This window comes from Castanea sativa, chromosome 4 (assembly GCF_040712315.1).
Source record: "Castanea sativa cultivar Marrone di Chiusa Pesio chromosome 4, ASM4071231v1".
Taxonomy (NCBI): Eukaryota; Viridiplantae; Streptophyta; class Magnoliopsida; order Fagales; family Fagaceae; genus Castanea; species Castanea sativa.
In genome coordinates this window covers 50542008-50557414 of record NC_134016.1, presented here as the reverse complement: position 1 = coordinate 50557414, position 15407 = coordinate 50542008, and the positions used below count along the sequence as shown (strand labels likewise).

Sequence of the window (15407 nt, the reverse complement as noted above, 5' to 3'; positions counted from 1 at the left end):
TTCAGAATTGAAGGCTATTTTCAATAACATATTACATATATACAGCCCTCATAACTTCTTCTTCTTTCTTTTTTTTTTTTTAGGACAGCCCTCATAACTTGGGTTGGTAAATTGGCTGTCATTGGCCCTACTCTTGACTCAGAACAGGAACCACCTAATTTTTTGGGGTTAGTTGCACGTACCTCATGAACTGTATGAAGAGTTAAACTTAATTTAGTTAAGGAAGAAATAAATCAGTAAAATAGTAGTTTTTATCTTGAATAGTAAATTTTACATCTTATTTCTAAGTCTAGAGATACAAAAAATTTCATAATTTTTTTTTCCACAATTGTCAAGATGACAAAGTATTATTGATAGGTATAAACATGACAACAGTAGTAAGGACAAATAAAATTTAAAAAATTTAAAAAAAAAACTTGTTACCTAAACTGCTGTAAAAAAATTTATGTTCAAAGCATTATTCTTTCATCTTTCATAATCAACAATTATACATTTACCAGCTCTAATTACAATAAAAAATCGAAAAAAAATTGGTGTTTTTTTTATAATCTGTTTAATATAGAAAAATGTGTATACCATTGTCAAGTGTGACGTTACACGATTATCTTTTGATGTAAAGATAGCTATCTATCCCTTTCAATTCCAGCAGGAAATAGATCCCCTTCGAAATTTCCTTGGTAAGTCCTGTCCATTTCATTATGGTATTTTTCCAGGTCATAAGTCTTGAATTATAAATGCAATGGGATTGTAAAAAGACAATTTCGCCAACTTTGACCTGGTAAAGGAAAAAGAACATGGCTGCCTATATATTGTGAATTGTGATATTCACTCGTCTCTTCCATAAGGCAACATGATGTTTGAGGTGATCAAGAGACGCCTCCTCCTTAGTTTTCTTCTACTTACCACTTTACTTCTTGCATGGAGCTTGTTTGTGACGGGTAAGAGTAGTAGCACCCTTTTCTCTAATTTATTTATTGCATTTGACAATGTATATATGATATATCTCGAGACTGTAGCTTCACATTTATGATTTATGCTGTTTATTTCTGTGTATGTGTGTCAGCTAGAGAGAGAGAGAGAGAGAGAGTATCAAACATGTTCTCCTGGTTTTCCTGTGTGGTTACAGATTGCTCATATGTGTCTAATTCAAATTGACTTTGAAGCCTGAAGCCTGAAGCCTCAAAATAGATATCGGCTAATTTGTTTCCCAACCATCTAAACAACGATAACATAGATATAATAAAGCAAACACTTTCAACTGAATGCAACATATCAGTCTTGATATATCAGTCTCACCTCCATAAGCTGATACTTTGCAAGTTGATGGAAAAGCCTTACAGCCAAAAATAATAAATGGAAAATGTGAATGCTTCGATCCAACCAAAAATACTATGCCAAGGCCAATTCTAGTTCCAGTTAATTACATTGTGGTTATAATCTTTTAAACCCAATTGCTACTTCTTTTGTGTGAATATGATGTGGTAATTAACTGAATCCAATACTCAGGTGAAAAGATGGAGAAGTTAACTTATGCAGGTGATGAGAAAGAATTGTCTGCAGAACATAGGAGAGGCCAACCTTTCAAGTTTGCAAGACTAGTCCAGCAACCACCAGTAGTTGAACCACCACCACAGCTAGAGGAGCAACTGCCACCACTAGTTGAACCACCGCCGCCACTAGTTGAGCAGCCACCACCACTAGAAGAGCAACTGCGGCAACTAGAGGAGCAACCACCACCAATAGTGGAGCAACCACCACCACCAAGACTAGCAAGGCGACGAGATCCTGAACCACCGCCCCCATCTCCTACAGGGCCTTCAGGTCCAGGGCAAACTCCATAATAGACCTGCCATGTTATTTCATGTGTTAGACACTCTTAATATCATCGATAAGACCAATACTAGAATAAAACTTATTTACGTTCTGTTTGTTTCAGCAATGATGTTTTCTAGAAAACGAATTATTTTTCATTAAGTATTTTCTATAAAACTATCTCATTTTCTATTGTTTGGTAGCAACTTTAATTGAGTTGAAAAATAACCTCCTAACTTCTCTTATTTAGCTTCCTGTGAGATATAATTGTTTTCCAAAAAAATTTAATAGAAAACAATCTCTAAAAATAAGCCATACTTTTTATGTTGACCAAAGATAGTTTTTCTTTGACTCATCTTTTTTTATGCTACCAAACACTAGAAAATATGGAAAACTATCTTTACACAAAATTTTTCATCGAAACAAACAGAGCGTAATTATGTGATTTAAGATCTACATTGAAAGACAAAGGCTCATGAATTGCTCAGTTTGTTGCCTCAACTGCAAGCTTGACTGTAGCTTAATCAATTGAGCATGCTTAACTCTTACTTTGACTCTATTAATTTGACCGATCAAATCATGAGATTACTGAGAATTCTCAAATTTAGGCCAATGCATGATGACCCAAGCCTTGGGTTTCGTGCCATAAACTCCCAGAACATATTAAAGCATTCTTAGGTCATTATCTCTGTAACTATTGAAGATTCAGGGGTGTTCCAAGTGAAGCTGCTACCAAGACCTACTTTAATCAAGTTGTTACTTCAGGGTTAGACATGAATTGTTGTATTTAAGCATTGAAGAAATTCACAAGAAGAAGCTCACAAGTAGAATAGTCTGTTGGAGTTGCGTACGGTCACGTGAGTACGTTCTACTATAGATAGCAACACTAGGATTGAGCTAGGACTGAAGCATATTAAGTTCTTACAACCAAAAATTGTAGTGGAGTATTATGAAGTATAATAAGATTATGTCTTTTTCACTTTCCAAATAATTGTATTTATAATCTTTTTAACTTGGTATCTATATTCTCCAGATGAGAACATGAAAAAGTTAACTGAAGCAAGAGACGGGAAAGAAATGTCTGGAGCTATCTTTTCAAATCAAATCAACAACCCACCTTTACCTTGGGTAAAAGACTCATTCAAGCGCAGTCTAAGTACGTATGTAGTACCTCAATCACCACCACCACCTCCTCAAGGAAACCCATCCCCCCATCCACTCCCCTAGTGGGCAAATGCCAATGTCAAAATGGTATATATGTGTATTTGTTATTGTGGTTCACTTGGAAGATTACAACCTACTCTAGCGAATGTGAGGTATTACCATGTTTGGTTTGTTATTTATGCAACACAATATGGGAATGTAAGATTATAATTAAGGACATATTTGGTACGTAAATTGAATGCTAATTATGATATGAATGATAATCTTCAAACTTAATTACAGTGTTTTAGTTGCGGTTCTTTAATTTCTCCAATTACATCACTAAATGTTGTGAATTTATCCATGTAAGCATTAACGTGTTAAAGTCACTTTTAACACTAACAAAGTTTCAGTCTTATATTAAACAAAAAACCAATCAGCCATTCCCGTCTCTCTTAAATCTCGACCTCCTCCCCTCACAATCTCTCCAAGGTCCACCACATTACCACTAACATCGGTCCTTTTCCTCGCCAGAAATGTCTCCGACATCCCTTTGAAGACCAAAACTGGCTTAACCCCAAAATTTCCAACACCAAAAAAATCCAGTCCAACACACACACACAAGGAAAAACCCATAAATAAATCAATCCACTAAGATCCAACATAAAAAGCAAAACCCAGAAGTGAAATATTTTTGTTAGAAGGATGTGGTTAAATGATTAAATTTACCATATCCTATTAGAGTAAGCTTTTGGGAAAATCGATAATTTAACATAGTATCAGAGCATGAGATCCTGAGTTCGATCATTGTCTCCTTCACTCTACCTTCCATTTAAATTTCCATATATTAGGTCTCACCTATTAGAAGGTAGTTTTGGCCCACATGTGAGGGACAATGTTAGAAGCATGTGGTTAAATAATTAAATTTACCATATCCCAGTAGCTTGAACTTTTGGGACAATTGGTAATTTAACATAGTATTAGAGCCAGGTTTTGTTCATAGCATCAAACAAACATCTCTATAGCAAGCAAAGAAGATTCTCACGTGCACACCACCATCCAAAGTCACATATGCTTGTTTGCTGGATCTAGACTTCATGGCATCTTACAGCCATTGTGGCTCAGTGCTGTGTTAAAATCCAATAACCAAGCAAACCGTGACTTAAATTCTTAGATTTGTGCACATCAAGCCTTCGCCTAATAAAACCAACCACACAAATGTGCCCTACGGCCTCCCGCGAGAAAAACCTAGAAGTCCAGCCTCCACTGAACGTTGCACGTGCCTCCACGTGCCGCCACCATTTTGGCCAACTTCTCCATGCGCCGTTGCGGATTTCTCAGGTTCAGATCCTCCCATGGTTACATACGCCGCTCTAACGACCTTGTAGCCCGTTGATCTGCCAAGTTGTGAAATCCGGAGATCATCCAGTGTGGCATGTGCTTTCAAGCGCTAAACGTCGGTTACATGCGCCTCTTGGGTCTCACACGCGCCACATGCGTTGGTAGACTACTACTGATGTCCTCATGACATCATCTGATGACGTCATTTAGCCACATCAGTCCTAGCTACGTTAGCAGCTACGTAGCTCGCCTCGTAAGCACCACGTCACTTAGCTGACCATTGACTCGGACTGACCTGACTCGGACCACCGGGATCTGACCCGTGAGCATTGACTCATTGACTTTGACCTTTGTTGACTTTGACGTTTACGTTGACCTTTGACCAAAAGTTAAAATTTCTGAAAATGCCTATTTTGCTCAATTTTTCGTGTGGATTCCAATTTTGGACTTTGTTTCTTCATTTGAATCTCTGAAATTGATCAATTGGCACATTCTTCATTGGGTTTCTTCAAAGGCATTCTTCAAAGCATCTTCAAGGGATCTTCTAATGCTTATCCAACCTTAAATCTTCATCGAACTTCCACCTTGAGTTTGAGGGAGGGTGTTAGAGATATATTAGGAATACTAGCCCAATGTAATATGCCTAATATGTCTCTAACAATTTTGACACAGTAAGAGGAGTGGTGTTGGTGAGTGAAGGAGGAGAGAGAAGAATGATCCATGCTAGCGGGTGGTGGGTCAATGATGCCTCTACGCCATGGGAGGACCAAAGCCAAGGTTTGCAATCGTCTCTAGCTCTAGCGTCGGTGTGGCGGATGGTAATCTCAAGATCTTGTAGGATGATCTCTCTCTCTCTCTCTCTCTGAAGATCTTCTCCAACTCTTGGGAACTCGCTGGTGAGGAAGATGATGTTGGCGGCAGAGTGGTGGAGCTTGAAGAGGTTGTGGTCCTAAGTTCCTAGCATTAATTGGTCGGGTCCTAAGTTCCTAGCATGCAAAGTCTATGTAAATACACACATATCAGTCTATGTATCATTATACAAAAATACATTTGTGCTACAGTAATTGTATAAATTTACATAATTATTTTAACACAAATGTATTTTTGCATAGTGATACATAGATTGATGTGGGTGCATTTTGAGATTGATTAGACAAAATTTGGGAGCTTATGGTATTTTACAACTAATGCAAATGCTATTACAATGAAATTGATGTAACATTATAGGAGAAGGGGCCCAATTTTTTTGAAAGAGGGGGCTCGTAAGTGCACAATTTGTACTTGGTCCAATCACTAGATGGACTCAGGCCCAAAGAGCCTTATACAATGAAATTTGTAGAGTATGGGCTTGAAATCTAGGTTTATGGATACTGAACAAATGGTAAACTGGCTAAATTGCCGCTATCTACGCAATCAATGGATGAATATAACCAAAAAACTCTCCTCGGACGTAAGCCGAGGACCACTTGTATTGCTTTTCTTTCTTTAAGCAAGAAATTACAAATGAAGTTTTTTTTTTAAAGTCCCCCTTCTCTCTTCCTCTCTCGTCTTTTTATATCCATCTTCTTCTTTCCTTTTTCATCCACGTGTAGCACAGATCTTCCAGATAGATACTTGTCCCATCCATCACATTCTTGAAGTCTTCAAACAATAGCTGGAAGGCTGAATATTACTATTTAGAGGTCATTTCTCCATTAATGCGGCCAGGGAGGTAGTGCAGGGTCTTTAATGCGGTGGTAGAAGCTTTTCCCTTGATCAGCCTCATATATTCTTCTTTCCTGTAACCATATGGTACATATTTTTACCCACCAAACCTTCTAGAATTCTCTCACCAAACATTATGACGTGTCATACAATTTTTACTAGACTCCGCTGAGGAGATGCCCCTCCTCGGACAACACCACCAACTTTTTTAGCAAAAGCTAGCTTGTGGCCCCTAAAGGCTCTTCTCGGACAGGCTTACACCACCAAATCAGGCCCAAGGCCCAAATGCAAATTTTTACCATTTTACCCCCACAGGGCTCAAATATAAAATTGTAAAAAATATATTTCTCAAGACTAGGGGTCCTCAGGCCCCCACCTAGTTCCATCCTTGCACCTCTAACCTTAGCTAGAGATTTAGCCACACATAATTATGCAAAAAAAAAAACCATAAAATAATGCTAAATATTTTTAAAAATAAAACAAAAGATGACAAAAGTTACAGGATTTTTCCTTCTCTATAATCTCAACCTCCTCCAAAAGAAAAATAAATAAATAAAATCCCTCAAATTTAGGATGTGAATCCCTAAATTTTTGGAATTATTTTTACTATCAACTTCCAGCCCACTTTTGACCTTGAAAACAATTTTTTCTTAATTTGTAATAAACTAAAAGGTTTTAGATATTCAAGTTTTATTTTTGTGATTTCAAGAATTAGGTCAATTGGACATTTGTGTAAGAAGTTATGGCAAAAGTACTAAAATAGTGCAGGATGTTTCTATATCAAGATTTTTCCAATTTTGGCTTGAACAAATTTCTTTCTTCCATTTTTTTTATTCTCACAAGCTTTTGACTCTTTTTTTTTTAGATGAACGATAGAAGTTTTATTAGATAAAGTATGAGAAACATTACATAAGAATCCTGTAACATCAATACAGGGGAAATCAGACCTATTCTGCAGAAAACAACCAATTATGCAGAAAACAACAGTGTGTACAAACAATAGTTTAAAGAATACACATTGTGCATAAAAAGAACACTATAGAAACCAACCAATTATGCAGAAAACAACACTGTACAGAAACAAACATTGTGCTGAAGAACATCACTGTACAGAAAACAACACTATGTAGAAAACACTACTGTGTATAAAAACAACAGATATGCAAAAAAATTAGAACCCGTGGACATACAATACTAAAACAACAACGTAAGTATACAAAACAAATCTCTGAGCAGCTACCAACCTCTGACACTCCTGCAGAAAACCGATTGCTCCATCAAGAATAACCTTTGGATGGGTTTGGATATGCTCAAAATAAAATTTATTTCAAGCACTCCAAATTGCTCAAACAGTCAATGCCCATCTTTCTAACTCTTGCTGTGGAAGTTTATCCAATAGACATCGAAAGAGCATGAAAATATCTTGAGCTTTATTAGGTCATTTCTAAAGCTTCCCTTGACAAAGGGCCCAAACATTTCTTGCAAAAGGACATTCCCAAAGTCGATGAGCAGATTCCGTTTTTGACTTATTCAATACTTCAAAAATCATGCTCCAATTGATATTGACCATCGGATTCTCTTTGCTGCATGTTTGAATCATTAACTGACTGGTTTTAATCTCATATAAGAAAAAATGCATGTAATGAGTATATTAAATATTTCAAACTCATAAATTTATATGTAATTAAATATGAAATTAATGTGATATTTGAAAGCTCGGATTTGTGTTAAAAACACAAGAGCTGTTTAGACCCCAAATTAGAAGATTACGGCTAGATTGATTTTACTCTAACTTATCTAAGTGCAGAAACAAGAGTAAGTGAATCGTAAATAACCGATACTACTCTAGTGCATAAGCATGAACAACAAGCAAGAAAAGTAAAGCACAAGAGTAAGGGAAGAGAGATGCAACCACAAGATAACACGCCGATGTGTTATCGAAAAGAAAACCGAAGAACTCAGCGAAAAACCTCTCCGTCGCCTTCCAAGCGGTAAATCGATCCACTAGAGAATAAAGTTGAAATACACGAATAACAAAAGATCCTCCAAGCCTAGTCTACCCAATGTACTTGAGCCCTCTAAGCTCTTGCTACCAGCGGACTTCACGGAGTCATGTCTTCTCTAGCTTACCGGCTTCTTTTGGCAAATCTCCAAAGCTTCCCAATCTCCAAAACACTCTCTACACTCTGAATAGGTGTGGGTTGTGTTTGGGTACAAATCTCTTCTCAAGGTATGTCAAAGGGAGAGGGACGGAGAAGATGCTACAATGATTTTTTACTAAGGATGGGTAGCTCTCTCTCTAAAAGATGGGTGTTATTGTTGTTGAAAACATATCTAGGGTTTTTCTCTCTAAATGGCCTCCTTTACTTTTGTGGGTAATAAGGGTATAAATAGTATGGGTGAAGGGTAAGAAAGTCACACTTAAAAACTTTCAGGCAGAGAGTTTCGTGTGTATCTCGTGGGAAGGCCTTACCAGGAGAGACACTCGCGAAATCCACCAGGTTGGCACGACTCTTCAGCTTCGAGTTATGTGCTTCTCACATGCATTTTTCGCGAGAACCCTTCTCGTGAGCTAGTCGCGAACCAATTGCGAAACTGCACTGATTCTTCATCAACTTAATACTAAACCCAATACAATAAAATCCCACAAAAATACAAGAAAACAAATTTATGCAATTACAACACTTTTTGTCATGGAATAAAACCAACATAAAACATAGTTGTAAATCACAACTTTACAATATTGCCAACCAAAACTAAGATAATAGTGTAATGTTAAGCAATCAACATTGATACCAAAACTAATGTCGGACATTAAATTCTAGAGGGTGGGGATTGTGTTTGAGAAACTAAGGAAGAATAAAAGAAAAGGATTTATGAACTAGGAAACCGCACTTGGACATGATCAATTGAGCTTTGGTTTCTTTTAAATGGAGTCCTCTAAAAATTGTCCCCAAATTACATCATGTAAAGAAAATAAACTCATAATGGGATTATAATTATATTATATTTTGAAGGGTTTTACTAATGTATACCCTTAACGTATCCCTTAGGACATACATTATTAAACCATTTTAGGATAATTGATTTTCCATAAAATATTTCTAAAAATAGATAATTAATATTTGTCGGGCATATATTAAGGATGTGTTTGGATATCGCTTATTTGCTGAAAACTGAAAAATGAAAGCACTATAGCAAAATAATTTTTAAATATGTAAATAGTGCTATGGGACCCCAATTTATATTGAAATTTGTGTTTAGATGACTTTTGTGGGTCCGTGAACAGTGCCGTGGGACCCACATTTTTTAGCAAAAGACACAAACACAGACTCTAAATGCAATCCAAACATACACTAAGGGTGTGTTTGGTTGGAGTGAAAATAGAGAGGATAGAAAATAGGGAGAGGAAAATAGGGTGGAAAATGACATTTTCCATTATTTGGTTGAAAGGGGGAGGGGGAGAGAAAAGTGGTGGGGCCCACAAGTTTTCTCCTCTCCCTTCAAAATACAATCTCTCCAAATTGGAGAGAAAATTGGAGTAAAAAGTGAGAATTTCTTCTTACAAAATTGCTCCCACTTTTCTGATTCTTTTTTATTTTTATTTTTTTTCAGTAACATTGGTTTTTTTCTTTTGCTTTTTTTTCTTTTTCTTTTTTTTTTTTTTTTTTGGTCAGGTGGTGGGTTCTTCTTTTCTTCCTTTTTTTCTCTTAATTTTTATTATTTTTTAAAAAAAAAACACTTTTGGATGATTTCTTATGCTATTTTTTTGAAATGTCCACTTTTATCTACACATTTTTTTAAAAAAAAAGTATAATGTATTACTTTCTCTTTTATTTAAGAGGGACATGATAATAAATTTATACAAACTTTATTTTCAACCAAATCAGAAAGTTTTCCATTCCTCTACTTTTTCACCCTCTCAACCAAACACAACTGAGGAAAATTAAAAATTTTTCTATCCTCCCATTTTTCCATTATCTCTTTATTTTCTATCTTCTCATTTTTCCATCCTCCTAACTAAACAGACCCTAAGGGTGCATTTAGACATCACTTATTTTATTGAAAACTAAAAATTGAAAACAATAAAAAAATAATTTTCAAATTATTGTTCACTGCAAGAGGTACTGTTCATTTGCCTTGATGCACTGTTCATGTCCCAAGGCAAATAAACAGTGTCTCTTGCACAGTTTTTAGTAATGATGCACTGTTCAAGTTTCATGAACAGTGTACCAAACGCTGGTAAAAAAAAAAAAGTGCAAAAAGCAAAATGTGACCGTGGACGTGGAATCGAAAGGCTCACTAAGGGTCCGTTTGGATAGAGCTTATTGCTGAAAACTAAAAACTGAAAACACTGTACCAAAATAATTTTTAAATGTGTGAATAGTACCGTGAGACCCATTTTTAATAAAAAAAATTCTGTAAAGTGAAGTTTGTTGGTCCCATGAACAGTACACGGGACCCACAAATGTGCTGAAAAGTCAGCAAATGCGGTTACTGTTCATGCACAGTAGCATGAACAGTAGCCGCTGTCCCCCCTGACCCGTGCATCAGCAGAAAAAAAAAAAAAAAAAAAAAAAAAAAAAAAAAAAACGCAGAATCGTGGACGCTGGACGCTGGCCACTGTATCCAAACTCAGCCTAAGCGAACCCCATTTTGAAATAGAATTCAAACAACAATCAAATCTCTCTCGGTCTAATAGCATCAATCAATTAATCTCAATCAACATCAATCACAATCAATTAGGTTCAACAAGATAATTACAATCAATAGGTCAAATTTGGCGTCCAATAACTGTCGGAATTTAGATGATTTTACTTGATAGAGTAAAGGACAAAAAGAAAGAATAAGAGAGATGTTAGAAAATACAGAAAAGCAACCACGTTGGATACTCGTTGACAAGACCATCGATCAGGAAGTTTTGTTGTGCTACTTTTACTTTTTCAATTTACATCCTCGAGATCTACCAAAACTAAGACGCTTTAGACGATCGATTTCTTAACTTAGAGCATCCACAGCAGTGGATCTAAAATTTTAGCAATTTAGCTATACAAAAAGTTACTTTATCTATTTTACCTATACACTTTACAAAACATGCTGCAGCAGTGCATCTATTTTAGCTTTCAACACAATAAAATAATATAAACATTACAATAAAATAATATTTCTATTACAATAAAATAATACAAACACAAAACAAAAAAACTCCACAATCCGATCCACCACCACTGCCAACCAACCAAGATCACAGAAAAAAACCATCAGCACAAATCACACAAATCACAAATCACACCAACAAACCCACACAAATCACAAATCCAGCCATAGCCACGCCACGAAATCCGCGGCGTTCTTGAATCCGATGAAGGCGGTGCCGATGGAGATCGACGGTGAGATGGAGGACTGGGCGAGATGGGTCGGCGGCATGAGACAGTGACGTGGGCGATGAGAATGAGGATCGGCGGTGAAATGGAGGACTGGGAGAGATGGGTCGGCGATGAAGATCGACGATCCAGAAGTTATCGGTGGCGAAGCTCGACGATCCAGAAGTTATTGGCGGCGAGGCTCGACGATCCAGAAGTTATCGGCGGCGAAGCTCGACGATCTAGAAGTTATCGGCGGCGAGGCTCGACGATCCAGACCTTATCGCCGGCGAAGCTCGACGGTTCAGAACTTATCGGCGGCGAAGCAGAGAGTATACGAGGGAGAGAAAAAAAAAAAAAACCAGAGAGAGAGAAGGAAAAATAAACCAGAAAAAAAAAATACGAGGGAGAGAAGGAAAAATGATGAAAGAAGAGAAGCCAGAGAGAACGAAAAAGAAAGGAAGAAAAAATATTTTTTAAAGGATTGAAGAGAGAGAAATTTATTAAAATAATATATTTTTTTTTTACCTTTGAGCTACAGTACACATCTATCTTTAGATGTGTACTGTAGCTGGAAGCAAAAAAAATTTTGCTATAGCTCCACTGCTGGAGCACACATTTTAATGGTTGAGAAGCTAAAATATAGCAATATAGCAATATGCCACCACTGCTGTGAATGCTCTTAGGCATATATGAAGCCATGGCTTGGTTTTGATGGGAGTCAATGTATAGTGTGCAGAACATGTTGGATTGTGTGACCAAATAGTCCACAATTCACGCGACAGTTAAAGATTATATGAAAAAGAACATTGCACAATATTGTTTATTATAAATAAGATAATTATGAATAATGAGGATGGCATGTTAGAGCATCCACAGCAGTGGAGTTAAAAATTTAGCAATTTAGCTCCACCAAAAGTTACTTTATCTATTTTACCTACACACATACTGCAGCAGTGAATCTATTTTAACTTTCAACACAATAAAATAATATAAATATTACAATAAAATAATATATCTACCACAATAAAATAATACATCTCACTACAATAAAAACACCACAATAAAAAGATAATGTGAATACAAAATAAAAAATTAATTTTTTCTTAGCTCTCATGAACAGTGCACATCTATTTATAGATGTGCACTGTAGCAATGAGCTAAAAAAATATAAATTTAGCTCTACTGCTACATGCTTTTTTTTGGTGTTTTGATGGAGCTAAAATAGCTATATAGCTATTTAGCTCCACTGCTGCAAGTGCTCTTAGGCCTTGATGGGTTGTGTGCGGTTTGACTTAGTCAAACATGAGGTTGAGAACAGAGGATGATGAATGGAAGGTGCACTTTTCCCCTAACTAAAACCCGGTTTGAAAACTCTACTATGAGGAAGTAGAAGAAACTGCAGAGTGTGTAATTATAGTGGACAACCAAGACTTAATATGGGAGAGTACTAAAGAAACTGCAGAGAAAAACACAAAACAAACATGGCTGGGTATATATATAATATTATATTGTGATATTCACTCACGCATCTCTTCCACAAGGTATCATGAATTCTGAGGTCAAGAGAGGTCTACTCCTTGGTCTTTTTCTACTTACCGCCCTATCTTTTGCATGGAGCTTGTTTTTCACAGGTAAGACTCTCAGAGCAGCACTTTTTTCTTTAAATTTTATATTGTTTGGCACGTTTATATAGCTATAGCTTCAAATTTTGTGTTCTTTATTTGGGTATACGATAAAGAGAGGTATGGTACGGTGAGTCTTTCATTCAATTGATCTGCGTACACCACCATATTAGATGCAAATGAATATTAAACAAAAGTCATTTTTAAGGGTAAATACTTACGCATTAGATGACTGCCAAACGAAAATTTTATTTTGACTGATCATATGTTCTAAATATTCTGATTCCAATTGAAGAATCTAGTTTAGAAGTCTTGTTAATTATGCACTAGTCTTTTTTATTAATTATCAACTTATCTAAATGTAATCCATAATATAGAAGTAATAACAAAGAATTTGGTGATGAATTCGAAAATTTATAAAATTACTCTTCGAAGGAAAAACTACTATGGCGACAAAAGCAGTCCAATAGAAAAACCAACTATGAAAGAAACAATTATAAAATTACTCTTTGTAGCCTAGACTCTCTCTATGCAACCTTTGCAAGCGACCCAATTATCTTTCTAACGCAGTAATCCTAGAAACTCTAGAATTCTTCTATAGTGATTTTCTTCATAACAACCAGATCCTCTGGTGTATAAAAATAATAGTATGTGGTCTCAAGAAAGATTTAAAACTCAAGGTATACTATATAGTTGCAAAAATAGGGGCTGAAACATAGCATAAACCATTTTTCTAAGAAGATTCGGATTTTAAGTCGCTGCAATTTTGCTTGAGCCAAAGTACTTCTCGCTTGAGCGATCTTCCTTATTTCACTCATTTCAAATCTAAATTTGCTCAAATTTGTGTCTGTTTTGATGCCCCATGTATCTACTTTCCAATAAAGAAAACTTCACTAGGACATTCATTATGGTAAGAAAGGCAACTCCTCAATTTCAAGCATATCAAAACTTTGTCATTTTACCACCGCAAACCCTTGGTGCGATGGTCACTCCACAGGTATAAGTGCTTATGGAGTGTGGGGGGCAAGGATCGGGGTTCAAGTCTCCAGGAAGAAGCTTCACACACATATACACTTAGATTAGACTAGAGTAGAAATTCTATATTGTATTAAAAAAAAAAAATTTGTCATTTTAAGCAACTTCTGATAGGGATGGCAATTGTTACTCGACCCACAGATACCCGATCTGACTCGACCCGATAAGCAATAGGGTCGTGTCTAGATTTTAAAAATAAGACCCGACCTAGGTCTAGGTTTTGGCAATATCCGCCCCGGACCCAGACCTGACCCATTTAAAATGTAAAATTACCAAAAAAACCCTGTGTGTGTGTGTGTGTGTGTGTGTGTGTGTGTATACATATATATACACCCTAAGTTCCCTAACTTATTGTCTCATTTCACCCTAGCCGCCCCTCTCGCTCTCAGTCACTCTCCTCTCATGTCTCACGCCGTCGGCCACCGTATGTCAGCCGGCCCTCTCTTATGCTTTTTGCCTCTTGGTCTCACTCTCTCTACTGAAGAAGACGAAGATGAAAATCTAAGGTTCTTGCTGCATAGCCTCTCCGATCTAACCAGTCTTGTTCAATCTTGCTCCCATTATTTGCTTTGCACCGAGTTTAGTGATAGCTGAACCTAACAACCACAACCATGATGATTTACGACAATAGTTTTTGATGTTCTTCTTCCATTTTTTCTTTATTTGATCAGTGGGTTTGAGGATTTAGATTCTCTTTGTTTAACTTGTGGCTTTGGGGTTTTAGATTTGGTTGTTAAGATTTGATGTTCCTTGCATGTGCTTGTTTTAGATTTTGATTTCAAATATATTTGGTTTCTGTGAATAGGAAATTTGAATGGGTATGGTGGATTTGATTTGAGATATTTGTTATTTATGATCTTTCTGACTTGGTATCTATATTCTCTAGATGAGAACATGCAAAAGTTAACTAAAGCAAGAGATGGGAAAGACTTGTCTAAAGTTGTCATAATAAAACAAATTAATAGCCCACCGTTACCTTGGGCAAAAGACCCATCCAAGCGCGGGCTAAGAGCGGTGACACTATCTCCACCACAAGGACCACCGAAGATGGCTCAACCACCACCACCACGTCTTCCAGGAAATCCAGGCCACACTCCACTCCCCTAGTAATAAAATGCCAATGTCAAAATAGTATATGCATTTGATATTTTGGTTTACTAGGAAGATTACAACCACACCTCTAGGGAATGTAAGGTATTACCAATATGGGAATATAAGATTATAAGGACACATATGGTATATTGAATCCTGATTATGATAAGAATGATAATTTTTATTTGTAAGAATATAAAATGTTGTAATGGAATAATTATTCATATTCATAAGCGTGGCTGTAAAATATGAATAAAACCCAAGATTTGTATCTATAAAATATCTTATTTAT

The 15407-nt window shown here is 36.3% G+C and overlaps 1 protein-coding gene and 1 long non-coding RNA gene across 2 annotated transcripts; both read left to right on the top strand.

Annotated features, from left to right (window-relative positions):
* The first annotated feature begins 842 nt into the window (after positions 1 to 842).
* On the top strand, positions 843 to 3257 carry LOC142632776 (uncharacterized). Its single transcript, XM_075807117.1, has 3 exons — positions 843 to 938; positions 1507 to 1821; positions 2846 to 3257. Exons 1-3 carry the CDS (start codon positions 851 to 853, stop codon positions 3037 to 3039), a joined length of 597 nt encoding a protein of 198 aa, XP_075663232.1. The 5' UTR covers positions 843 to 850; the 3' UTR covers positions 3040 to 3257.
* Positions 3258 to 12745: 9488 nt separating this feature from the next.
* On the top strand, positions 12746 to 15407 carry LOC142633118 (uncharacterized). Its single transcript, XR_012843808.1, has 2 exons — positions 12746 to 12997; positions 14910 to 15407. It is a non-coding gene; the product is annotated as an uncharacterized LOC142633118 (long non-coding RNA).